The sequence below is a fragment of the Lepidochelys olivacea genome, assembly GCF_965140295.1.
Source record: "Lepidochelys olivacea isolate rLepOli2 genome assembly, chromosome: 23".
NCBI lineage: Eukaryota > Metazoa > Chordata > Testudines > Cheloniidae > Lepidochelys > Lepidochelys olivacea.
This window is the reverse complement of record NC_140433.1, coordinates 14,434,742-14,461,188: the sequence shown is the minus strand read 5'-3', so window position 1 is coordinate 14,461,188 and position 26,447 is coordinate 14,434,742. Positions and strand designations below refer to the sequence as shown.

Sequence of the window (26,447 nt, the reverse complement as noted above, 5' to 3'; positions counted from 1 at the left end):
ACCCCACAGCATCTCCCCCACTCTCCCCAAGGGGCTCTGTGGCCCTCCCCCTCAGGGCCTCTCAATCCCCCATACCATCCCCCCTCCCCCCCAGGGGCTCTGTGCACCCCACAGCAGCTCCCCCTCCCTCCAGGGCCTCTCAATCCCCCATACCATCCCCCCTCCCCCCAGGGGGCTCTGTGCCCCCCATACCAGCCCCCCCCCCCGGGCCTCTCAATCCCCCATACCATCCCCCCTCCCCCCAGGGGGCTCTGTGCCCCCCATACCAGCCCCCCCCCCCGGGCCTCTCAATCCCCCATACCATCCCCCCTCCCCCCAGGGGGTTCTGTGCACCCCACAGCATCTCCCCCACTCTCCCCAAGGGGCTCTGTGGCCCCCATACCAGCCCCCCCCAGGGCCTCTCAATCCCCCATACCATCCCCCCTCCCCCCAGGGGCTCTGTGCACCCCACAGCATCTCCCCCACTCTCCCCAAGGGGCTCTGTGGCCCTCCCCCTCAGGGCCTCTCAATCCCCCATACCATCCCCCCTCCCCCCAGGGGGCTCTGTGCCCCCCCCACCAGCCGCCCCCCCCACCAGCCGCCCCCCCCCGGGCCTCTCAACCCCCCATACCAGCCCCCTCCCCCCAGGGGGTTCTGTGCCCCCCATACCAGCCCCCCCCAGGGCCTCTCAACCCCCCATACCAGCCCCCTCCCCCCAGTGGCTCTGCCCCGCCATTAGCCTGGGGGGCCATGTGACATGACCGCACGGGGGAGGGACGAGGCTCGCTCAGGCCCCGCCCTCTCGCGTGTCCGCCTGGAGCCGGCTCAATAAAGTTACATTTGTCTCAAGAATGTCTGGGATTCGGCCTTAGCAGCGAGGTCTCGCGAGACTCGGGATCTAAGGCGGAAGTTCGTCGTCAGAGATCTCGCGAGAGTTGAGAGTGGGCGAGACAGCTTCCTGAGATCTCGCGTGATTAGAAATGTCCTTGGAGGAAGCGCGATAGCGTCGCTGGTCGGAGCTCTCGCGTGGTTTCCTCTCATCGCGATACTTCACGTCGGCTCTTGTCTAGCCACCCAGGCACAGCCGGCCGTTCTCGCCCCCTGTCGCCTTGGAGACGGTGAGTTCTCGCGCGATTTCCCCTCAGGGCTCCCATCGTCTTCGAGCTCCTGGGACGGCGGGGGGGGGGCGTTCATTCCCCCCCCCGACTTCTCGCGAGTTTTCCCGTTTTCTTACAGCCCGGGGAGTGAGTTCTCGCGAGGATCCGTCTCCAGTTATCGCGCGATTTTCTTACTGGGCCGAAGGTAGTTTAGTCTCATGGGGAGGGCGGGACCAAAGCGAGATCTGCGGCCTCAAGTCTCGTGAGATCTCGCCTCCACTTTATTCCGGGCCGTAAGCGGTTAAAGTGATGAGTCTCACGACCCCTGCGAGATTTTCACCATCACGTCTCGCGGGATTTTATACTGAGCAGGCGGCCTCGCGGTGAATTCTGCTCCCCGAACTATCGCGAGATTTCGCTCGTCCCTTCTCGCTCCGAGGATCGCTACCCCGGCATTGAATGCGTATGGGAACCGTCAAGGTCTCGCGAGATCTCCGTCCTCCATTCTTGCGGGAAAGCTCTGCGGCGAAGTCTCACGTGAACTGTCGCCTGAACTCTCGCGAGCTCTGTCCCGCCTGCTCCAGCGCGGTGAAGTCACTCCCGCCAAGTCTCGCGGGATCTGCCCCACTCCGTTCTCGCGGGAGAGAGTGGTCGGAGCTTCTCTCGCGGGATTTCTCTCCCGAAGTCTCGCGGGATCCCGTCCCTGGGCGGTAGGCAGGGAGTTCTCGCGGGATCTGCCTGCTGGGCTGAGGCTCGGGGCTGCTATTAAGATGGCGGCGGCGGGAGGCGGCTGGGCCTGGCACTGACCCCGCGCCCGGAGCAGGTACCGCCGGGGCCGGGGGGGGACCCGCCTGCGCTGGGCCCTACTCCTCGTGGGGGGCGTCCCTCCGCCGTCCCCCCCCATATATTCCCCCCCGGCCGTGGGTCCTGCCCCCCCCCGCCCGGCCGTGGGTCCTGCCCCCCATATATCATCCTCCCCCCCCCCCCGCCCGGCCGTGGGTCCTGCCCCCCATATATCATCCTCCCCCCCCCCCCGCCCGGCCGTGGGTCCTGCCCCCCATATATCATCTCCCCCCCCCCGCCCGGCCGTGGGTCCTGCCCCCCATATATCATCCTCCCCCCCCCCCGCCCGGCCGTGGGTCCTGCCCCCCATATATCATCCTCCCCCCCCCCCGCCCGGCCGTGGGTCCTGCCCCCCATATATCATCCTCCCCCCCCCCGCCCGGCCGTGGGTCCTGCCCCCCATATATCATCCTCCCCCCCCCCCGCCCGGCCGTGGGTCCTGCCCCCCATATATCATCCTCCCCCCCCCCGCCCGGCCGTGGGTCCTGCCCCCCATATATCATCCTCCCCCCCCCCCCGCCCGGCCGTGGGTCCTGCCCCCATTCCCCCTGCCGCCCCCCCATATATTCCCCCCCCCGGCTGTGGATCCTGCCCCCCCATATATTCCCCCCCCCGGCCATGGGTCCTGCCCCCCATATATTCCCCCCCCCGGCCGTGGAGGTCTGCCCCCCATCCGCCCCCGCCGCCTGCCCATATATCCCCCCTGGCCGTGGGTCCTGCCCCCCATCCCTCCCCGGTGCCCCCCCTCATATCCCCGTGGCCGGGGGTCGTGCCCTCCGCTGCCCTCCCTCATATCCCCCCTGCCACTCTACTAACCAGGGACCTGCCCCCCATAATATCACCCCTATTCTGCCATGGGTCCTGCCCCCCCCCACGTTGCCCCAGCCAGGGCCTATCCCCCCTCCCATGGTTCCTGCCCCTGTCATATCCCCCTACCTTGCTAGGCTGCCTTCCTGCCCCCCACAGGGACAGAGGGGAGACTTGACCCCTGCTGGGAGATGTGGAGCGCTGCCCCCACTGCTGCCACAGGAGAGAGGGGACTCTGCTTCCCATGGAGACCTGTGCCCTCAGACTGTGACCTGCCCCCCTCCATGAGAGAGGAGATTCTCTCCCATGCTCTGACAGAGACCTGCTTTTCCACTCCCCATAGAGCTCTCACCCCCAGCAAGCCCTGCCTCTCTTCTCCCCCCTTCCCATAGAGACCTGCCCCCACAGGGAAGAACCCATTTTCCTTTGAGAGATCATTCCCCCCCACCAGCAAGCCTGCCCCTCTCTTACCACCCCCTGGACAGGGACCTTCTCCTCCTCCCCACGGAGACACCCCCCCCCCCAGCCTGATCTGCACCATTCTTCCATAGACCACTGCCCTTCTCCCATCCCCATTGGGCAGGGACCTCCCCCTCCTCTCCCCCCCCCCCCAGATCTGTGCAGGATGGGTTCCCCCTGCCCATGAGGGTCCATCTCGCACCATTCCGTGCCTGGCTTCCCCACTCCCCTGAAAACTGTCAGTCCCCCAAAGTCTGTCATTTCCCCTTTCTGGGCAGTGAACTTGCTACCTTCCACAGGGTCTTCGCCCTGAAACCCCTCCTCCCATGAGGACCCCTGTCTCCCTCCTTGCAGGGTATTTGCCCCAGTTCCCCTCAACTCCATAACAGAGCTTCCATACCCCATGAAACCTGGAAGGCTTTGAAGGGGCACGGATGACCCCCAAAGGCAGGGGATGATGGAGGGAGTGAAGAGCTCAAAGGGGGACCCCTGAAGCTAGTGTAGGGGGACGACACTAACTGAGTCTTGCCCAAAGGGGGAGTTATTTTGGCGGGTGCCACTGCGGTAGGGAGATGTGAAAGAGGGTGGGTCAGGGAGGTCTCCCTGATTTCTTTAGGTGTGTGGGGAAATGGTGCCCCGCCTCAAGGTTTGGGTGGGAAGCCCACCAGGAAGCTTTGTAATTGGGGAAATCCCTCCTCTCCCAGCTGGTAGAGGTGCTCTGGGGCTCCCCCCGTCCTAGGCCAAGCTGTAGAAATCTCTCCGGAGGAGGACCTGGAGCTGGCAGTTCTTCCCACCCTTGCATGTGGGGCGAAGCTGCAGAACCTCCCAATTCTGGGTCTAAATTGAAGTGGCGGCTCAGGGGGAGACTTTTCTCCATTTTCTCTCCTCCCGCCTGCCCCACACACCTTTTTGCCCTGAGCGGAGCCCCAGCTTTGCCTGGACCCACGCCTGGGCTCTGCTCTGGATGTAGCCATGCTAGGTGAGCAGGGAAGCCTAGCATGGGGGCGGGGATTGTTCTAGCACCGCAGGGCTGCCCATGCTCATCCTGTAGCTGCCAAAAGTTGGGTCTGCCGCGGCCGAGCCCTGATCAGCTTCGAGCCCAGCTGGCCTCTCCCTGCTGCTGGCTTTCAGCACGGTTTGGGGGTGACCAACTGCATAGTGTGTGGTGTGCAGAGGTGGGAGACTCCCTGTAAATAACCGTAGAGTCTACGTTAAGGCAGGATACTTGTTGGGTGACTAGGGCTTGCCTGGCTCTTTATTGTTTTGTTTGCATGTATAACAGCACTCAGTGCTTTTCTCGGGGGGCTGATGTGGTGTGTGAAGCAAATCTGTCTAGGGTGGGGGTAAGATTAGCTCACAATGTCCCTTTCTGTGTAACGCAGACCAGGGAATTTCACCCCCTGATTTCCTGCTTTGTAGCAGGTGAGAACATAAGACAGGCCAGAGTGGTGCAGAGCAATGGTCCATCCAGCCCAGTATCCCATCTCCTGCAGTGGCCAGGCCCAGAGCTTCAGGGCAGCGTACAGAACAGGGCAGTTTTGGAAAGACCCCCCCCCAGCATCTTCCCCTCCCAGTTTCTGGCCGTCAGAGAGTTGGGCTGTCCCAAGCGTCCCTGACTGTCTTGGCTAATAACTTCATGGAGGATAGATCCATCGATGGGGCTGCCCAGTTCTTTTTGGACCCCAGTGATCTACTTTTGGGCTTCACAAGTGAGGTGGCCATGGGTTCCACAGGTTAACAGTGTGGGGTGTGTGAGAAGAGGCACTTCCCCTTGTTTTGTATGGGAGCTGCTGCGTCTGAATGTTATCAGATAACTCCTGGGTTTTGTATGGAGGGAAGGGTAAATACCACATCTAGGTTCACTCTTTCGACGCCAGGCAGGGATACCATAGGGTGAATACGATGGTATTGCAGGTACCCCACTTGGCTTCCTGTCTGCTGTTAAGTTGCTTTGACTTGTCCCCCAATATATTGCCCAATTCGCCTGCTAGGGATGTATCTGCTCTTTACCCTGTATAACACAATACCTGGGTCTCCATGGTCTGGCCTCTGCCCCGTGCCCATTCTGGGGTCTCGGTAGATTCTGCCCCACCTGCCCCCAATGCCAGGTCTCACGCGTGTCTCTGGTTCCTCCTAGGCCCTCAGTTAGTCTGGTCGAAGTGGATTAGAGTGGCTGCGAAAACCGGAAGGTGTTTCCCTTGGCCGGCTGGGGCGAAGCGTGGGTGCTGGATTAGTGATTTGGACAGCAGACCGGACTGAGCATGGACTGGCTGTGATTCCAGGTGGGTGTCCGCGCACCTCTGGTGCTCACCTCTGTCAGCTAGCGGTGACTCTGGCTTGTTGGTGACCTAGCTGGGCTTTTTTGCTCTGGCAGCGATCCCTAGCTGTGGTTGCGTATCGATGGTGAGAGGATGGAGACGGCGACCCACGCCGCTGAAGCTCCTCTGATGAGGGGGCATAAGGGTCCACGGTGAACTGGCTAACACCGCAGCCAGCAGGTGTATTCTCTCTGGGTTGATCTTTATTCTGAGGGGGCGCCCCCCCTCAAGGGCAGGGAGGCTGCCTGTGTGCTGGGGCCCGCACGGATGTGCAGTGAGAATGCCCCTATCCCAAGGTGTTGGTGGGAGGGGAAACTGAGGCACATCTGAGCTCACAACAAGGCAGAGCTAGGCATGGAGCTCTGGCCTCCAGACAGTGCTCTGTCTCATGTTGCAGAGAGGGCGCCTGGTGGCTGAAGGTGAGGAGGTTCTGGCTCTGAAAGCCCTGGAGCCAGCTCTGATACTGGCCAGGGCATCCACCCTCTCTGAAAGATAAGGCTTCTGCTCACCAGTCCCCTGGTGATGTGCTTGGAGATCCTCGCATGGAATATGTGCTGAAGGTGGTGGGTGTTAAGTAAGTTCTTCTGGGGTTTTCAGAGCCTTATGCGTTCTGGCTCTGGGCAGAGGTGAGGTGGAGTGGGTTAGTGGAGGTGGCAGGGCTGGGCGCCAGGACTCCGGGGTTCCATGGGTTTTGGTCACCTAGATTCTTCCCAAATTCCCAGCCTACAGCAGCATGGAAAGTTGCCTGATTAAGTCCAGTTAGCTTCAGGTGAGGTGGCACCCGATGTGATGCAGTGGAATTGTGTGTCTGAGCTCTGGGTCTTGGCTCAGTCCCAGGGTTTCCGCCCTAGAAATGTCCCAGGTTCATTCCCTGGGACTGTCGGCCTGCTCAGCGCCTGGAATTGCAGGGAGGTGCTTACGGGCTCCCCTTGGTATTGCTACATTGCCTTAAGAACATTGATTTGGTCGCTGTGTAGTGAAGGGAGTGTGTCTAATGGTTAGCGCAGGGCCTTGATAGCTGTCCTCCTGCAAGGGAGACTGAGTGGTCTGATGCCCCAATACCTGTGGGATAACCCCCAACTCTGGCCTGAGTGCTGCTGGTGTGAAGTACTGGGTGTCAGGTCTCCTGGGTTCTTTCCGCAACTCCGGGAGCGGAGTGGTGTTTAGTGGTTAGAACAGCGAGGCTGGGAGCCAGGACTCCTGGGTTCTTTCCCTAGCTCTGGGAGAAGGGTGGGGTCCAGTGGCGAGAGCAGGGGGATGGGGCTGGGAGCCAGAATTCCTGGGTTCTGTTTCCAGTTCTGCCACTGACTGTGACCTCTGTCAAGTCACCTAACTTTCTGGTGCCTTTCACTAGTCAGGACCCAGAGGACAGCATGTAGAGGGTGTGTACTGCCAGGTTAGATGTTTTAGGTTCAAGTGACGATCCTTTCTGTAAGAGTTCAGACCAGCATGACTCCGTTTCAGGCCCTGAGCCAAGTCCAGCAATACCATTCATGCCGCCTGTATGTGCACTGTCTGCAGCACCCCTCTGCTTTGCCCTGTGATCTGGAATGGGTGTCAGACCCGGTGCGAAGAGCCGATTTAGCGGCATTCTCCAGCCTCTTGGCTTGTCTGTGGGCTTGGGGTTAGCCCTGTGGGGGAGCTATCGTTTTTCTTTGAAAAAAGGCTGATTCAGACGGCTTGACGTACCGATTAAAATGCAGCGTCACTATGGAATCCCATATTTAGCCTTGTGAATCAAACAGAGTTGAAAGAACCTTTTCCACTTCAACTCCCCCTGCTTTGGCATGCCTGTGAGTAACGGCGAGCCGGTCCTGGAGGCAGGCTCACTCGACGGAGCTGTGGCAGAACTGGAAACCGCCAGCCCTCCGGGCATTGTCCACTGTCGGCTGATGGGAGAGTCAGGGTAACTGAGTCCACGATGCCATTTTTTCCAGTCTCTTAAAAGCCTGCATCTTAGAGAACCATGAAACTGATTGGAGCAAGGATCAGAGCCTGCAGGTAGTCATTGGGAGTGTGGGGGGGGTGTGTTTATAGAGATGCACTAGACTGGCTTTGTGTCCTGCTGTCTGACACATTTCCTCAGCAGTAGCTAAGTGGTGGCTGCGTGGCCAGATAAATAGGACATCGCTGGTGGAACCAATTCTGCCCTGGATCCTTCAGAGACTCTTAATCGGATGTGTGTCATAATGGCAGAGTTACTAAAACTTGCTCCACTTGTTGCCTGGCTCACTGGAGCAATTTTCCAGATGAGCCAGCGAGTTGAAGTGAGTGGCTGGGTGTATTCCCAACCCCTGCCTCGTTAAAGTATTGGCAGATTTCTCCTCTCGAACCAAGCATGCTGCTTCTGTTGTGGAGGACAAGAGCCCCGGCCAGAAATGTGTGACTGTGCCTTCCAACCTCTGCCGTTTAAGGGTGTGCTTCCGAAGAGCTGGCCTCGCTGCTAAAGCCTGCAGCCTTCCATGTACTGCTGTCACCACGTCTAGAACCTGTGCAGAGTAAATCGCTCTGGGGTAGAGAGATCACTGGTGAGAGGATCTCCGCGCTTTCCATGTCTCAAACTTCTGCCTGTTTAATCAGTGGGGAAACTGAGGCTTGGAGGTAGTGGCTTGTGTGTGGTCCCACCTTGTCAGTGACAGGAATAGAGCGGGGCACAGAACCCCCAGGAGTCCTGGCACTCAGGCGGGCGTTGTACTTGACAGAGGTAGCCGGTTCTTCCCGGGGAGGTCTTGGGTGAGCAAAGAGAATCCGACTGGAATATTATAAAGGAGCCTGATGTGACCCTGATCGACTCCTCTTAACGAGCAGTCAGGCACACTGGCCCCGTTCTCTTTCTCACCCAGGATGCTTCATCCTGTTGCTTGTTAGACACTAAAGGGGATTAAAGTTTATTGGGTGTGTTTAAGCACCAGTGTGGAGCTACAGCACAGTGTGACCCATGTCTAAGTACCTTCATCCCAGGCTTGAGTACGAAGCCCCTTCTAGTGGTGAGACGATTGGAAGCTAAAGCCAGCCAAACTCAAATGGCAAATGAGGCGCCTGTCTCTAAAAGAGAAGATGGTTTACTCTTGGGACACACTTCCCGGGGATGGAGATGGAGGCTCCCATCCAGACTGCCTACCTTCTGGGACATGCTTTTGCCAAACACAAGTTGTCGGGCTCCACCCCGGGGGGAACTGGTGAAATTCTCTGGCCTGTGTTAGCCAGGAGGTTAGGCTTGGATGATCCCTTCTGGCCTTGGAATGGTAAGTTACAAACTTCAGGGGCCACTGTCCAACTGAAATCATGCCAGTTAAAACACTTTGCTGATCATGCACCTGTCCCCCTGCCTTTGCAGGTCCCCATGCCCCCAGCTGGCCCCTCTTTCACTGGGAAAGCTCAGAACAAATGAGGGCTAACGGCGAAGCTGACGGTACAAAGCTAGAGCTTTACAAAGTGAACCAAAGAGCCTGTTTCTCCCATTGATCATAGGTGGAGTTAGTAGGCAGGGAAAACTATTAGACATTCGTGGAGAATGGAGGTGGTGCCCCATCAAGGAGCCTCTCTGGACTATAAATCAGGCTAGTGCAGTGTCTTCGCCTGTTAGTTTCGCATGGATGCACCAAGCCGTGGGGTGTTGACTGTAGGGGGGCAAATGTTATACACACCCAGTTTCCTCTTGGAGGTCAGCGTTCGACGACAAGTGCTTTCATTTCCATCTAGAACAGCGGCTGCGTAGTGAGGGACAAGAGGCGCAGAGCTGGGAGGCAGGACTCCTGGCTTCTGCTGCTGCCTCTGCCTTGCTGGCTTCACGTCTGTGTGTGTTTTCCTTTCCCCGGCCTTTGTTGAGCTGTAAGGCAGCGAGCAGCCTCCGTACAGCACCTGGCAAGGGGAAGGCGCTTGTGCGGAGCACTACAGGAGCGATGGTTGCTGTCGGGCAGGAGGCGAGAAATGGACTAGCGCGCGCTGAGAGCTACCGTGTGGCTGATGGATGGCTGTCATTGGAGCTGTTAGTGGCAAGGCTGAAACTGGGAAGCTAGCGAGGCAGGCGTGGGGAATGTTTTACATGTGCCAGGGAGTCCCAGCTGCTAAAGTGGGGGTGCACCTACGCTGGGTACATTAAAAAACCTGCAGAGACGGGGCTGCGTCACTGGGAGGTTGCGTCTAGGTCTGGTGCCCCAGTGGATCTAGAACGACGCTGGGAAAACGAGGAGAGGGTTTGGAAAAGAACCACGGGGGCCGTCCAAGGTTCGCATGGTAAACAACTGAAGTAGCTTTATGGAAGTGACGGTTAAGAGGTGACTTAACCACTGCCTGGGGAGAAGAGATGGGACCTCAGACAGCTCTTGGATCTCACCCAGGAGGCAGGTTGAGATCGCTGGCTTGGTAGCTGATCCGCGATGGATGAAAGTCAGGAGTAAGCTGGCTGGCCGTTGGGACAGACCTGTGCAGGGATGTGGTAAGAGGGTCTCCATCACGCAGGTCTTCAGTCGAGACTGGGTGTATTTGTAAGAGGGATGTTTGTTCAACTGCAGTTTGTTGAGCTCAGCACAGGGGTCCTGTGGTCTCACTGTACAAGAGATCGGACTAGATCTACGGTTCCTTTCTAGCCTTAACACTTCTGAGGGGATGGCTCCCTTTAGAAGAGCAGGAACTGGTTGGGTGGATTCGGAACGTTTGGCCTGTGACCCCACAAAACCGGCACCTCCACCCTCCACTGCCTGTCCAAGATCTCCTAGCTAGCTCAGCAGTGGGACAGGGCCTGTAACTGGAGGCAAACAATGTCCTTCAAGACCTGGAGTGAAGGCGCTCCGTGACAATCCGTAGGTCTCTCTTTCCGGCTCTGCTTTTCACAGGTGGGCCGTGTTGGGCCGGAATGTCTCTGGTTGGATCTTGGCTCAAAGGGCTCCCTCATCCTTACCGTCGGGTGACTTGTGCTCACACTGTGCTTTGCTATCAAGGACTGAAGCAAACCATCCTGTTTGAAAACCGCAAGCCAGAAAGTGTATTTGAAGACCCCAGCAACATTTGAAGAGTGGAGATGGCCGAGCAGGATTTGTAGCTCAAACAGGGGTACTGACCCTGAAGAGTTTGCCACCTCCCCTGTTGGATTTAAGCACGCTGTCTGCCCTGAAACCAGCTTGACTCCCAGGTCACACTGGACTCAACCTGCATTGATCGCTCCCAGAGCATCTTGCTTCTCGCTTTGTTGGCATCTTCAGCCAAGGTCCCTTCTGCTCTGCGCAGGTTACTTGTATGGTGGCAGTCCCAGGAGCCCCTTGTTTTAGCCGCTTCACAAACACAGAACAAAAAGAGCCCAAAGTCTTAAGTAAGCTGCTAAAGATCCTATATTGCTCTTCATGGGGCTTCCTTGGTGGCCCAGAATCCCCCTCCCTCACTGTCCTGCAGCTTGCTGTGTTCTGTTTAGCTGCCGCTCTCTGCACGAGAGGTGGCTGCACTTTGTTCTGCATCGGAGATTTCTCAGGTTCCACAGCCCGGCTGTTCGCATTAACGTGACACAGAAGGCCAGGGACTTGGGGGGGAAAAACGCCTTTTAGTCTGATAACTTCGGAGCCATGCAGTGCTGTATTTCGTCCAAGACTTCAAAACCTCTGGCAACAGAGTGCTCACAGCAGCCAGGCCCCTGCCCCCGTGCCACGTGTTAAGTCACAAGTGTCACTGCACAGTCGGATCAACGTGCCATGGGTGTGAGTGGGGGCTCTTGCAGGCTGAAGCAACGTAGCGTAGTGGGTGGGGTCTGTTCCTGCTGCCCCATCTGGCGACTCTTTTCCCTGTCGGTGCCGCTGTCCCTCTCCCATCCTGCGTCTCGTTGTCTTTGTACAAAGTGGCTACCGTAATGCCCAAACCACTGCAACTAAAATAGTCACCAGACTTGCACCTGTGGGGGTTTTGCGTTGAATGCAGCGTGTTGCCCAGCAGGCTTTTTGGGGCTTGGGTGTGAGCAGAATGACTAAGTGCTGCTTGCTGAGCAGTGTCCCTAGGAGAGACGGTCCCCGCCCCAAAGAGCTGATGTTCTCGCTAGGGTAGGAAACCTTCCGTGGAGATGGGGACTGGAGACACGCCTGACTTGGCCAGCTTCACACGGGAAGGACTGAGATTGTTTCCTTTGGATCTGACACTGGTGTGACCACTGCTGGAATAGTGTGTCCCATTCTGGTGCCCATGATTCAAGGCGGGTGTCGATCAGCTGGAGAGAACGGATGGGAAAACTTGCCTTTGAGCTCCCAGAGTGTTTCTCTCTTTCTGACGGGTTTCAGAGCGGTAGCCGTGTTAGTCTGTATCAGCAAAAACGAGGAGTCCTTGTGGCACTTTAGAGACTAACATGTATTTGGGCATAAGCTTTCGTGGGCTAAAACCCACGTCATCAGATGCATGGAGTGGAAAATACAGTAAGAAGGTATAAATACACAGCCCATGAAAAGGCGGGTGTTGCCTTACCAAGTGGGTGTCAGTGGTAACGAGCCAATCCAATTAAGATGGAAGTGGGCTAGTCTCAACAGTTGACAAGAAGGGGTGAATACCAAGGAAGGAAAAATCACTTTTGTAGTGCTAATGATGCCAGTGTAATCAAGGTGGCCCATTTCAAACAGTTGACAAGAAGGTGTGAGTGTCAGCAGGGGGGAAACTAGTTTTTGTAGTGACCCAGCCACTCCCAGTCTTGATTCAGGCCTAATTTGATGGTGTCCGGTTTGCAAATTAATTCCAGTTCTTCAGTTTCTTGTTGGAGTCTGTTTTTGAAGTTTTTTGTTGAAGAATTGCCACTTTTAAGTCTGATTGAGCGTCCAGGGAGATTGAAGTGTTCTACTGGTTTTTGAATATTATAATTCTTGATGTCTGATTTGTGCTTATGCCCAAATTTTAGTCTCTAAGGACCCACAGGGACTCCTTGTTAACCAGAAAGAGCAAACACAACTTCACAAAGAAGGCTAAGGGGTGACTCGATCCCAGTTTGAAGAGCCCTCTCAGCTCCATCCGACCGTTGGAGCCGAACAAATTCAGAGGAAAAATGAGATGCACAGGGAGGCGAATGAAGCGCTTGCTGAAGGTCACGCTGGATTTGCCAGCGCTGGCAAAGTCTGTCCGGGATGTTTTCAAAGAGCTCTGTTCTAGTTCCGGCAGGAATGAGTTCAGGCCTGTCCGGGGTCTCGGGCGCATGGCGTTCACCCCACCTCTCTGGCCTTAGCAGGACTGCCTGGCAGTTAGGGTGCTAGCTTGGGAACTGAGACTGCAGGGGCAAGTCTCTGAGCTTGGGAAACTGAGGCAGAGCTGCTGCTGGCACTGCCCTTCCTCACAGGGAGGCTGAGGATCAGCGACCTACAGATTGAGAGACCCCACATAGGGGATGGGCGTATGAGTATCTAAAAGCCAGGGATCAAGCCCAGGCGGCCCCCTTCATTCCGACCTCCGCATGCTGTTCCTTGCTGCCCCTTTGCTGGGGGAGTTTTGGGTGGGGAAGGCTCTGAGCTTCACAGCCCCAGCAGCTCCCCACCCCACAGCACAGGGGTTTGTCTAGCGCCAGTTAGCGACAGCACGGCTGATCTCGGGAGGTACAGCTGCTGGAGCAGTGAGCCACAGCAGTCAGGATGCAAAAGATGGGGCTGGAAGTCCTGGCGCGCTCCAGGTTTGTCCTATGGTTTTGGCGTTGCCGTGTGAGTGGACAGCTATTTATTAGGCGGGGGCGGAAGGCTCTCTTGTTCCAGAACCGAAACGAAAACTCCTCGTGGAGTCATGGCCGTGACTAAGCAGCTGCGGGTTGCAAGGTGTCTGTCTGCAAATCCCCTGGGAGGAAGTCTGTGGAGGACGACGCTTTGGTCCCTTCTAGAGTGTCCAGTGTTGCTGGGGGTGAGGGGCAGGAGGAGACTGGCTTCCTGATCAGTCTGATCTGAACAGATTTGACGATGGGAAGTGGACGCATAGCTCTTGCCGTGGGGCAGTCTGGTGAGTGTCGGCCGTGCTCTGTGCGGCTGGGAGCTCCCGGCCCAGGCTCTTCAGCTGGGGATGCCATGGGAGTTTTGGCTTTCAGTTTCAGGCTGGAGCATGGCTCCTCGAGGGGTAGCGAAGGGTGGGTGTCTGGGCAGTGCCCAGCTGGGGGAAGCCTATCATCGGAGCAGCAGCCCCAGCTCAGCTGAGAGCTGTGCGAAAGTGTGGCCAGGTGGCTTTTAAAACCAGCCAGTGCAAGGAGAAGAGCGAGCTAACGCAATCTGCCCCACAGCCTCAGGGCCTGCGGCTGGAGCAGAGAGGAGCAGCAGGCTCTGGGAGCAGCCAGCATCCAGGTTCCGGTTGTTTTGCCAAGTTAAGGCAGCCAACCTGGAGCGGTGGGGGCCCACTGGCCTGCAGCCCTCCTGAGATGTCTGGTGGGGTAGGATCACAGGCCTCGCCAAGCAGGGTATGTACGGACGGGCCCCGCCCCACGACCGGGCTTTGGTTCCCATCGAAGGCTGGTTTCTCTAGCAAACTGGGTCACCCAGCAGGAAGTGCTTTGTCGGCTTTTTTGGGCCGGCCGGGGGGTTAGGCGCGGCGTTTCTGCTCTGAAGGCTGCGTTGACTCTAGCGAATGCTTGCGGAAGCTCCTCTCCCTAGGGCCTAGCCGGAACGTGGGCGCGGTGCTGGGAAAGGTGGCCAAACTTAGCAGTGATCTGTAACCCAGGCTCGGAGCCCAAGTCAGTCGCCATCAGAAGAGGGACAGGAGCTTTCAAGGGAAGCCTGTCGCTGTGTCCCTGTTAATTGAAATGCTGCAGAGCAACGGTGCCCAGTCAGGCTGACTGAGATGGTGGCAGCCCCCAGGGCTTGGCTGCGGGGCCTGTGAAAACCCTGGCTTCATGGGGTGCTGGACAGACACCTAGTTGGACGGTCTCTGCCCTAAGGAGTTCACAGTCTAGACGGGTGAAAGGTGGGAGGGGAAAGAGACAGAAAAGCAATGTGAAAAGCTGGCCCCAGCCACCGGCCTGCGCCGGAGTCTGTGCCAGGATCAAAGGGTGTTAAAACAAGTGACAAATCCGCACGGTTCCTCAGATTGCCTTGAAATTCGGTGCCCCTCGTGTGTGCGAAGGATAGGCTGAGTGGCCCACATATGGGGCTGTTTGAACAGATTGGGCCCGAGATACACCCTCCCCCCAAGTCAGCTTTTCTTACCGGTGACATTCATCCAACTGTCCCCCACCCCCGACCTGGGAATCAAACCGCAGCTCTTATTCTGGCACAAAAGTCCCAGCGCATGGCACCACCTGCCCTTTGGGGAAGCAAAATCCACTGTCACGTGGGCTGCCTGGGCTAGAACCCAATCAGGCCAGGATTGGCTCATTGTCTCCTTGGGTTTCTCCCCTCCAGCTGCCTCCCCCGTCCCGGGTCCTGTGCTCTGTAGGGCCGGATCCCTCTGTCCGGCCCCAGGGCTGGCTGGTGCCCAATTCGGAGCAGGAGAGCACACTGGTCGCTAGAACTCAATCTGCCGTGGGGCAGACTCCACGAGCCAGGACGGTTACCACTAATGACCTGACCAGCGGTGCAGGAGTTGGAAGTTCCTCTGGCAGGCGTCTGGAACCGGGAGCCAGGACTCCTGGGTTCAGTTGATCAGTCTATGCCTTGTGCTTCCCTTCTATAAAAGCAGGGGGAAGATCCCATTGTTCCAGTTCTGGATTCCTAGCTTATGTGGCCGGAAGGCTCCTCTGTGATAGTTCAGTTTGGCCTGACCATGGCGTCTAGAGTAGTCAGCTGTGCAGGGAGCTGAGCAGGTCCTGGCCGGAAGAACTTAATCTAACCACCCCCCAAAGGAGTGTGAAAGAGCTTTGGACCTCAAAAGGGACCTCAGTTCGGTCTGGTCTGACCTCCTGTGCCTTGCAGGCTGTTGGAGCTCATGTTTATAGAGCATGTGGTTATTTTAGAAAGGGTAAATTGAGCCACAGGACTGCGTGATCTGTGAGGACCTGGTTCCCAGTCCTGTGCTCTGTCAGGCTATAATTAATGACTTCCTTTGGGTGGAAAGGAGTGCTGGCTGTGCTCCAGAAGGTCAGAGCTCTGAGATTGGCCTCGGTGAAGAACGTCTCGACCAGTACATTTCCCCAGCTTCCAGGAAGGTGGGCTCCTTTGTGTCCAACCGGCCTGTGGGCTAACAAACCTCCCCCGGGCCCAGCCCCGCTGTGACATGTGGCCTTGGCTGCTGCTCCCCCAAGACCTGCCTTTCAAACACTTGTCCTGGCGGCTTGTGAAATCATACTCCAAATGGACGTCTGGCCTCCTGTTTACCCCGGCCATAGGACGTCTCTGAATTCATTCCTGCTTAAACTAGAGCCGGTCTCTTCGCTGACTCGCTTTTAAGAAAAGCGGCACTTTCTGTGCTCCTCCGATCTGTCGGGTTGCTCTCATTTTTGAATGAGTCGTCCAATTTATTCAGTCATGTTTGCAGTGCTGCAAAACCAGGACTCCTGGGTTCTGTAGCGAGTGAGAGCCAGGGGGCTGGGAGCCAAGATTCCTGGGTTCCCAATGGTCTCTAACTCCAAAGTGATCAAAGGAAACTTCCTTTAAGTGCGCGGCACCCAATTAGCTGATGGAACTCCTGGCCGAGAACTTTTTAGCAGGCGTGGACACGTGTACCGGTCACATGAACATACAGAGATACTGTACAAGGTAAAGAAGCTCTGGAAAGGGATCTAAATTCTCCTCCTTTGGGTTGAGCCAAACTCTGGTTATCTGGAAGGGAAACTTAAAACTGTAACTTCAGGGCTTCTTACAGTGTCCACTGGCCACTGACTGAGACCAAGCCTTGGTCTAAGGCTAGCCGGGCCGTGGCTCAGCTCCAGGAGGGTGGGCAGAAGGTTAGAAGGATCTTGGAGGTCAGACTAGATCTAAATAATACAACGCAAGACAGTTTCCCACAGAGTCCTAAACTTGCCTGTCTTCGAGCAAGGTGTGTGGTCTTGATCTCGGCACGACAAGCGAGGGAACATCGGTCGCTTCCCTCAGGGGTCTGTGTCAGTGGCTAATTCCCCCTTGACTGTTAGAAACTGGTGCTTGGCATGTGCCCTGCAGTCCAAGAGCCTGTGAGTCTCTGCTGTTCTCTTCCCTGGCAAGCTGCGTTCCTTTGCTTAGATCATTTTTCTTCTGGGCTTGGGGTCAGGGGTCTTTGGCGCTTCTGACAAGTGGTCCTAGCAGTCTAGGACAAATTTGGTGCACGTGCTGCTTCCTGGCCCTCTCCTGGCCACCAGCTTTGTCTAGTGTCTGAAAGCACTCGGCGTGGGCTTTCTGGACCGCGGCCCGATCCCCTGATCAGAAGGGGATGGTTTCGTCCGTTGCCTGGCCCCAAAAGAGCTGGCGACAGGCATGTGAAGCGAGAGATGAGGCAATCGTAATGCGGGCAGGTTGGTTCGTTGCCCGCCGACCTAGCGCTGTGTACACCAACCGGTGCACGGCCCGGTCCAGCTATGGTGCCCAGGGGCCCAAGTAATTGCATAGTGTGGCCCTAGCCTAAGCTCACAATCTACTTGGGGAGCCTCTGCCCAGGGACCCGAATGCTTCACCTGGCTTGGCTTAGGGAGCCCCGGCAAGAAATTGCTTGCTGCCAAGGTGGGAACAGAACCCAGGAGTCCTCGCTCCCCATTCCACTCCTCTCGCCTCCGAGCTGGAAGCAGAACCCAGGAGTCCTAGTTTTCAGCTCCAGCTTCTCAGCCTGACCCAAGAGTGAGCAACCAAGGGAGCGACTGATTCTCCATCTGTAAATCAGGCTCAGGCTCCCTCCCCCAAAAGATCTGCTCTGGGACCTGTTGGGGGCAGTTCCCTGCCCTGTGCAATACAGGGGGCCAGATGAGATCCCCCGTGGGCCCTTTATACTGTGGTGAAAGACTGAGAAGAAGCAGGCAGGGCTGCTCCTAGTCTGTAGGCTCTGAACGACCCAGTCGGCTCCTTTGCCAGAGCCGGGAAAGGCAGGGAACGGTCAAAGCACGGAAGGACGCGCTGTATTCTTACAGCTCAGGTTCCCCTGTTGCACACGTGCTGCGCACACTGGATTTTGGGACCCGAGTCTGCTCCAGCGGCCCTGAGCATGGCCTTCCTCCCGCCACCCCCCCATCCCCAACCCCGTCTCTTCAAACCGCCTCCCACTCCTGCTCCTCTGGGGGTTTTTTGCACATTCATTGTTCCAGAGCTGGAGCCGTGATGTCATCAGCGAAGGCCGAGGCAAGCTCACTGCCTTCTGGGAGCTGTAGTTCCGGCCTGACTGGCCCCGGCTTTGTTTGCAGGGAAGCCTGACCCTAAAAAGCAGATTGCAAGGGCAGGGGTCAGCAGCCAGTCATGTGCCCGAAGGAGAAGTGGCTAGTTCTGGCTCAGGCTCTGGCATGGGGCCCAAGGTCTCCCTCCCATGCTGTTGTCCAGCTCATGCCGTGGTCTGTGCTGTTCCCAGTTGGTACTGTGAGGCCAGGCTCGGCTGGTCTGACCTGCATGGCCACGCCTGTTAGACCTTTCTCTGCAGGATCCAAGAGCCCGTTCCTGTTCTCAAATGTTGGTTCCCCATGACTAGACACCTTCTCATTGGGGAGCTGAAGAGCTGGAGCTCCTGGAGTCTGTCGCTTGAAAGCCAGTTTGCTAATCCTTTTAATTGTGGCTTTTCTCCAACCCTTCTCTGATTGAACTGGACACCGCAATCCAGCAGTGGTGGCATTGGTGCCGAATAAAGCATTGCGGGCCCGTGGCTGCTAGGGAAGAAGACGAAGCCACTCCTGAAACTAGACGCTGTGGCTGTTTGGGCCCCCTTTTCTGATTTAGTGCCTTGCTCAGGCCCCGATCCCTCCCCTCTGGGCTGATCTGCGGGCCTGGAAGCTGTCTGTCTCGCTCTGACTCTGAAGGCAGATTGTGCTTGGGGTGACAGGTTTTTTTGTTTTGCTGTTGATTTCCCTGGGGTGGGTTCCAATCCAGCCATGCCGCTGGCTTGCTCGGCCCTTGTGATGCAAACAGGGCCCAGGTGTTTTCTCCTCTTCCCCCGATCAAGGGGGCTCAGCTGAGATCGGGGTCCCTCCCTCCCCGTGCTGCATAGCCAGTTCCTGTCCCGAAAATTGTGCTCCTTGGACAGCTGTTCAACTGCAGCCCAGAGCAACAAAGCCATTTGGATGCCCAGGGGTCAGACCCAGATCTCAAGAATTGCCCACTGGCGGGGGACCATCGGGTTCACCCCAAGCGTCTCTTCCGGGATAGCTGAGTCAAGGTCAGGACTGGAGCCTAAATCGAGGGTCAGAAGCAGATTCCTTTCTGAGGCGCTCAAACCCCCTGGGCTCAGGTCTGCTGCTGCCGGACTGGAGACCCTGCCTGGGTTTGGGGGAGGGGTGAAAGCAGTGAATGGGTTGGAGGGGTGGGGGCATTCCCATAACTCCAGGCTATTGGACAGATATGTGGGTTGGCTGGGGACAGAGTCCGCCTTGGCTCTACCCATACGTGGCACTGTCGCCCTGCCCTGCCCGGGGTAACTCTTGGGGGTCACCCTTCCCCTCTCCAGTGGGATGGGCCGCACTGGGCACGGTGGGAAGGGGGCTGGAGCTGGGCTGGCTCAATGGAGGGGGCTGATTTTGTTTGGGGAGGGGGGAACTGAGTGGCACCTGGTGCAGTGGGAAACCCCCTGATCTGGGAAGGGGGTGGGGCAGCTGGAGTCTGTGATTAGGGGGACCCTGGTCTGGAGGCTGACACCCTGGTCTCAAGTCGGGGTAACTGCGGCGTGGCCACATGGGGTCCTCAATTTTGATTGGCTGAGGATGGGAAGTAGCAGTTAGTGGCGGGGGCGGGGGGCGAGACTGGGAGCCAGGACTCCTGGGTTCTGTCCCCAGCTCTGCCACTAACCTGTGACCTTGGGTGAGATCCGTGGCCTGTCCCCTTGCCTTGTCTCTCAAGATTGTCCCTGGTGGGGGAAGGACCCGCCTTGGTGAGCTCTCTGTCCAGGCCTGGCATGGTGCGGCCTTGGACTGGGACTAGGGTTCCCAGACCTTACAGTAGCCCAAACAGAACAAACCCGGCAGCGAGGCTCCGTGCCTGGCCCCCTCTGTGTTCACCATCTGTTCTCCGCTCTTCCCTTCCAGGATCAGAAAGTGGAAAAGAATAAAAAATGAAAGTGGACCGAACGAAACTGAAGAAAACCCCCACTGAGGCTGTGAGTATCGCTGGTGGTTGGAACACCTGGCCTTCCAGGCATGACTGGGGGGCTGGAAGGCTCCTGGGGAAATGCCACATTAAACACAGGAGTTGGGGCTGGCGAAGGAGCAGAGTGCTGGGCTACTGGCCAGCTGGGCCATCACGCTGACAGAGATGTTACTGCTGCAGGCGGGATCTTGCCTTCGCAATGGAATGTACATTCTCTGGCCTAGGAATTGCCAGGCCGTGCTTGGGCTGCCATTTTTACTGGGATCAAACTGAATCCAGAGCTGGGGAGAGAACCCAGGAGTCCTGGCTCTCAGCCTCCTGCTCTAACCACTAGGCCCCACTCCCCTCCCAGACCCAAGGATAGAACCCAGAAGTCCTGACTCCCGGCTCTCCCGTACTAACCACTAGACCCAGCCAGTGTGAAAACTGTCGCTCCCTGTAGGGTGTGTTCTGGGGGCCCTGCTATGTGAAGAGGGGGTGCTCTCCCTTGATGCCAGAGGTCTGGGCTTCAGTCCTGTGGGTTCATCTCTGATGCCCCACAGAGCCGCTGGGTTCTCCCAGTGTGTTTGAAATCAGCCCTAGGGCTGTCGGGACGCTGGAGGAATCCTGGGGCGAGGGGGTCCAGCCAGATCATTGCCCCAGGCCCGAAGCAGCCTGGTCCCCCTGACCTGCCTCTCCCCACTTGTCTCTTCCTAGCCTGCCGACTGCAGGGCCTTGATTGACAAGCTCAAAGTCTGCAACGATGAGCAGCTGCTGCTGGAACTGCAACAGATCAAGACATGGAACATCGGGAAGGTGGGTCTCCCAGGCGTCCAGTGCGCATGCCGTTCGGCTGGTACTGCTTCCGGCTCGACACCTGTCCAGCTGGGACCTTGGCTCCCTGGCCAGCCCCAGGTGTTGCCGGGGGTTTGGCAGGAATCGCTCGTTCGCTGTCAGCGTGGCTAGCTGCTTCCAAGGGTTTGAGGATTGAGGAGGGGAGAAGGTACCATGTCCCCGCCAGGGGGCGCCAGCTCTGGGGACTGATTGGCTCAGGGGGTGGGGGAATGGGGGACAGGGTCATCTCCTCTAGGTGCGCCAGCTGTAATCCAGACCAGCAGAGTGGTGGCCGCCAGCCAAGTCCATGGCTCAGGACAGACTACCTGGTGGCCGGTCTAAGTTCTAGCATATGGTAAGAGCCTCCCATCTTGGTATGGGGCTGGGGCGGGGAAGAGATGTCGGGGCAGGGGAGAGCCAGGACTCCTGGGTTTGCTGGCTGCTCCCCTCACCCCCGTGTCTCCTCCTTTTTCCCCCCCGTTCAGTGCGAGCTGTACCACTGGGTGGATCTCCTCGACCGCTTTGACGGCATCCTGGCCGACGCCGGGCAGACGGTGGAGAACATGCTGTGGATGCTGGTGTGCGACCGGCCGGAGAGGGAGCAGCTCAAGGCCCTGCTGCTGGCTGTACTCAACTTTACCGCCCTGCTCATAGAGTACAGCTTCTCCCGGCATCTCTACAGCTCCATTGAGGTGGGGCTAGTGGGTAGAATGGGGGGGGCTGTGAGCCAGGACTCCTGGGTTCTCTCTCGGGCTGGGGTCCCCCAGCTCTGAGCCCCGAGAACCCCCCTCGACCCATGCAGCGTCTAACCCCTCCCGCCGTCCCACAGCACCTGACCACGCTGCTGGCCTCCTCGGACATGCAGGTGGTGCTGGCCGTGCTGAACCTGCTCTACGTCTTCAGCAAACGCTCCAACTACATCACACGCCTGGGCTCCGACAAGCGGGCGCCCCTGCTGTCCCGGCTGCAGCACCTGGCTGAGGTGAGCGCCCCCCACGCCGCGGGTGGGGGCGGGGGCGGGCTTGGGGGGCTCTGTATGTTGCTAATCCCCCTCTCCTCTCCTGCAGAGCTGGGGCGGCAAGGAAAACGGCTTTGGACTGGCTGGGTGTTGTAGAGACTTACTCATGGTGGTGAGTTCCCACCCCGGCTTCCTACTCTTCGGCTAACCGGCCCTGAGCTGCGTCTTCCAGACCCCTGAGCGCCTGGCCCAGGGCTATGGCCAGCGTGGCACATGCCGGACCCCTGGCGCTGTCCGTGCCCTGACCCCTCATGGGCTGAGTTCCTGGGGGACCCCCAGTGCTGCCCTCCATTGAGTATGACCGACGTCACTTGTTCTCTACTGGACGCCTGGGTTCTGTCCCCAGCACAGGGAGGAGACTGGAGTCTAGTGGGTTAGAGCAGTGGGGGCTGGGAGCCGGGACTCCTGGGTTCTATTCCTGGCACAGGGAGGGGAGTGGGGTCTAGTGAGTGGGAAGCGGGGCTGGGGGACCGGACTCCTGGGTTCTCTCCATGGCTCTAAGATGGGATTCCTTGTAATGGTAGCTGCTCCGTCTCCCCTCCCTGAAACAGCAGCTCACAGCGCCTTGCCAGGGCGGCTCGAACACGAGGCTGGCGCTCCGGACTCCTGGCTTCTAGTCCCAGCTCAGCCTGCTGGGCTCCCTGCCTCAGTTTCCCTCTTGAGGGGGAGCTCTGAGAGGCGAGAGGAGCGGGGTAGTATCACCACAATACCGGGGGTAGCTGCTGGTGCTAGGCAGGGGGTGGGGCTCTCCCCGGTCTGGGAAGGGGCAGGCCGTCCCCTGCAGCGCTCTGACCGCCCCGTGCTGTGCTCTCTATGTAGAAATACCCACCCAGTGCCACCACGCTGCACTTTGAGTTCTATGCAGATCTGGGCACCGAGGTCAAAGTGGATAAAAGGGTGAGTGTCCGGCCGGGGAGGGCTGATCCTCTAGGGGGAGACCCCCGTGTGGGGCAGCGGGGGGATCGTAGCTTGAAAGGCCATGGAATGAGGCCAGTTCCGGGGCCCAGCCCAGCCCCGCTTGGCTCTGGCTTGCAAGCTCTGTCCTTAGTGCCCCTGAGCTGTCAGCAGTCATCTGGGAAGGGCAGGTTTCCTTAGCTGTGCCCGCGGTGCCAGGACACCCACCACCCTCAGCAGCTTGTGGCCCGTCATGCCCCCTAGAGCGAGGTGGGACTGGGAGCCAGGACTCCTGGGTTCTCTCCCCGGCTCTGGGAGGGGAGTAGAGTCTATTGGTTAGAGCAGGGGGCTGGGAGCCAGGACTCCTGGGCTCTATCCCTGGTGCCAGGAGGGGTGGGTGTTGGGGAGGTTGGAAGTCAGGACTCCTGGGTTACATCTCCTAGCTTTTGTGTGGGGGGAGACAGCAGTGGACAGCTCCCCCTCCCCATTCCCACCCGCAGGCCCCGTGCAGAGCCGTCCCTTAATGCCCCCGCCCTCTTTCTTTGCAGACGACCAGCAACACACTGCATTACATCCACATAGAACAGCTGGACAAGGTAAGGCCTAGGGCCCGGAGCGGGCGGGGAGCATGTGTTGTACACGGGTTTGAAGCTGCCTAGTGCTGAGCGCCTGGTCTGGTCTCCTCCCGTAGATTTCAGAAAGCCCCTCCGAGATCATGGAATCCCTCACCAAGATGTACAGCATCCCCAAGGACAAGCAGGTCAGTGCTGGGGCATCGCCCGGGGCCTGGGAGCCAGGACATCTGGGCTCTATCCCTGAGGGCGAGTGGTCAGAGGTGGGGTCCTGGGAGCTAGGACTCCTGGGTTCTATCCGCAGCTTGACTTGACTGTGGGGGAGAGCCCGTTCCTCTCTCTGCCTCAGTTTTCACTCTATCTATTGATTAAAAGCTACTTGGGGGGAGCCTCTTGCCTTGTGGGTGGGGCAGGGGGGCTGTGCAGAGCTGGGAAGGGTGGGGTGCAGTTGTAGGCTGTACCGTAATCCTGCCCCCCACCCCCAATACTCACTGTTCCCTGCCCCACTCCAGATGCTGCTGTTCACACACATCCGCCTGGCGCACGGCTTCTCCAACCACAGAAAGCGGCTGCAGGCTGTCCAGGCCCGGCTGCATGCCATCTCCATCCTAGGTAAGGGGGCCTCTGATGGTCCCGGCTGGCTCCGCCCCCTCGGCCTGGAGGGCGGAGCCTGGCACCCGCTGTGCCCACTGGTGGCTGGTTCCTGCGCAGCCTGGCACTGCTGCCCAGTGGCCCTGCTCGATCCGAGGCAGCTGCCACTGGCTTGAGCCCCCTGCCAGCTACGCGGTCCAGCCTGATGCGCTGCCCCTCTGTGCCCACAGTATACTCCAACGCCCTGCAGGAGTCGGCCAGCAGCATCCTGTACAACGGCCTGATAGAGGAGCTGGTGGACGTGCTGCAGATAACGGACAAACAGCTCATGGTGAGCGTCCCAGGTGGGGGGTTGGGATAGCTGGTCACCCCATGGAGTTGGGGTACCAGGATTCTCGGGGCACCTGTGCTTGTCAGCTCCGCTCATGTGGGAGGGAAACCTAGCCAGCCGCTGATGTGTTACGGCCTTGGCGGCTGATCCCTGGGCTGCCTCAGTTTCCCCCTGAGGGTGCTGGGAAGCCAGGGCCCGGCTTGGCATCTCGCACCTCTCGTCACCTCTCGCAGGACATCAAGGCGGCCTCCTTGAGAACCCTCACCTCCATTGTCCATTTGGAGAGGACCCCAAAACTCAGCAGCATCATCGACTGCACGGGAACCGCCTCCTACCACGGCTTCCTGCCGGTCCTGGTGCGCAACTGTATCCAGGCTATGATCGGTGAGCAGGGGGCAGCTGGGTGCAGGGCTGCAGGGTGTGGGGCCGGGGTAGACACAGGTGAAAGGCTGACCAGGATGTCCCTTGCAGACCCGACCATGGAGCCGTACCCTCATCAGTTCGCCACGGCCCTCTTCTCTTTCCTCTACCACCTGGCCAGCTACGACGCCGGCGGGGAAGCGCTGGTCTCCTGCGGCATGATGGAGGCCTTACTGAAGGTGATGTGGGGAGAGGGCCTTTGTCCTCTAGAGGGCGTCGGCTCTGATCAGGCTGGCTCGGGGTAGTGGGAACAGGACATGTGGCCTGTCCCCTCCAGGGGGCCCCAGCTCCCATCTGGCCCGAGGGCAGAGAACTGGCTGGCTCACTGGAAAGGCTGTGGCCAGGGGATTGGGGTGTAGAGGACTTCTGCCCTCTCTGGAGATTGTCCCAGAGCCTGAACTGAAGACCCCAGGAGCTGGAGAATCCCCACCACCACCCCCAGGCAGATCCATGCATTCCCAGGGTCACAGATTGCAAGGCCGGATGGGATGGGTGGTGGTCTCGGCTGTCCCCACTGGCATTCACCCTCACACTGAATGGGCTGAACTAGGGCTGATTTCAAAGCCCCGCTGGGTGAGTGTGTGGCCCCGATCCTCAGCGCACCCCGTAACCAGGGATCTCGCTGCTCCCCCACACCAGGTGATCAAGTTCCTGGGGGACGAACAGGACCAGATCACATTTGTGACCCGGGCAGTCCGCGTGGTGGATCTCATTACCAACCTGGACATGGCGGCCTTCCAGTCCCACAGCGGCCTCTCCATCTTCATCTACCGGCTAGAGGTAACCGGCCCCCTGCCAGCCGTGGCTCCCCCCCGCCTGGCCCCCACTAATGCCCTGCTCTCTCCCCAGCACGAGGTGGACTTGTGCCGCCGGGAGTGCCCCTTCGTCATAAAGCCAAAGATCCAGAGACCACCCACCGCCCCTCTCCAGGAAGGGGAGGAGATGGAGACGGACATGGAAGGTAACTGGAAATTTCCCAGAGCACTGTGGGGTGCTGGGCCGTGCGCCCTCTGGGCCCCTTGGCCCCTCTCGCGTCCCCCATCCCACCCATCACCCAGCGGTTCTGCCCTGTCTGCGGCCGGGCTCGAAACTGCGGCCGAAGCCTCATGGAGATGGATGCTGGCCTGGGTTTGACTGAGCTGCAGGTCTCCTGCCCCAGGAGATGAAGGGGTTTGGGAGTGAAAGAGCTTCCCAGAGGTCTTTGCTTCCAGCCCTGCTCCTGCCCTAACCCATAGCCCCCATTACCCTGCCAGAGCTGGTGAGAGAACCCAGGTGTCCTGGCTTACAGCCCCTCCTGCTCTAACCCACCAGACCCCACTCCCCTCCCAGAGCTGGGGGGAGAACCCAGGAGTCCTGGCTCCTGGCCCCCTGCTCTAACCCATAGCCCCCACTCCCAGAGGTCTCAGCCCCAGAGAGGTGGCAGCCCTGTGGTGCCGAGGAATCCCGGTGCGTGTGGTTCCCAGCGTGTAATGCTCTGTGTCCCCCTGCAGTGTCAGACGTGGCCATGGAGAGCAGCCCGGGCCCCTCCACCTCGGCAGAGCCCCGGCCGGAAGCGGCGGTGGTGGTGGTGGCAGAAGCGAGGATGCCGAGCGCCGTTGCCCCCAGCTGCAGCATCAGCAGCGCGACCAGTGCTGTCGTCGCCCCCCGCAGCGGTGGGTGCACTGGCTCGGGCAGGGCGGGTGGGGGGCAGTGGCCCGGGTGCTGACCTCTCCTTCCCTGCCTTCTCCCTGTCTGCAGGCGTGCAGTGTATCCCGCAGCGAGCCGCCCTCCTCAAATCCATGCTCAACTTCCTCAAGAAGGCCATCCAGGACCCCGCCTTCTCGGACGGCATTCGCCACGGTGAGGGGGCGCCGGTGGCGGGCGAGGGATGGGCTGCAGCAGGTGGGCTTGTGGGGGGAGCAGGATCTGAGCTGCCTCTCTCCTCCTTTGCTCCCTCCCCCAGGGAGAGAACCCAGGAGTCCTGGCTCCCAGCCCCCCTCCTTTCTCCCCATACAAAGGGGAGTAACCCCCCCCCCCTTGCTGTGTCTCACGGCCCCTCTCCCCTCGCAGTGATGGATGGCTCCTTGCCTACCTCTCTGAAGCATGTCATCAGCAATGCGGAGTACTACGGCCCATCTCTCTTCCTGCTCGGTAAGTAACGGGACAGGGCCAGGGGGAACCTGCAGCGCCCCCTCCTCCAGAGCGATGTCCTCCCGAG

At 58.9% G+C, this 26,447-nt stretch overlaps 1 protein-coding gene across 1 annotated transcript; it reads left to right on the top strand.

Annotated features, from left to right (window-relative positions):
* Positions 1–681: 681 nt before the first annotated feature.
* HUWE1 (HECT, UBA and WWE domain containing E3 ubiquitin protein ligase 1) lies at positions 682–26,388 on the top strand (the record flags this gene model as incomplete). The annotated part of the gene is made up of 19 exons (XM_084612964.1): positions 682–1,097; positions 5,323–5,467; positions 19,551–19,621; positions 20,308–20,406; positions 20,910–21,116; positions 21,254–21,406; positions 21,492–21,554; positions 22,262–22,339; positions 22,885–22,932; positions 23,028–23,096; positions 23,421–23,520; positions 23,730–23,830; positions 24,064–24,214; positions 24,302–24,429; positions 24,890–25,030; positions 25,100–25,211; positions 25,741–25,902; positions 25,988–26,089; positions 26,300–26,388. Exons 3-19 carry the CDS (start codon positions 19,577–19,579, stop codon positions 26,386–26,388), a joined length of 1,848 nt encoding a protein of 615 aa, XP_084469090.1. The 5' UTR covers positions 682–1,097; positions 5,323–5,467; positions 19,551–19,576.
* Positions 26,389–26,447: the final 59 nt, after the last annotated feature.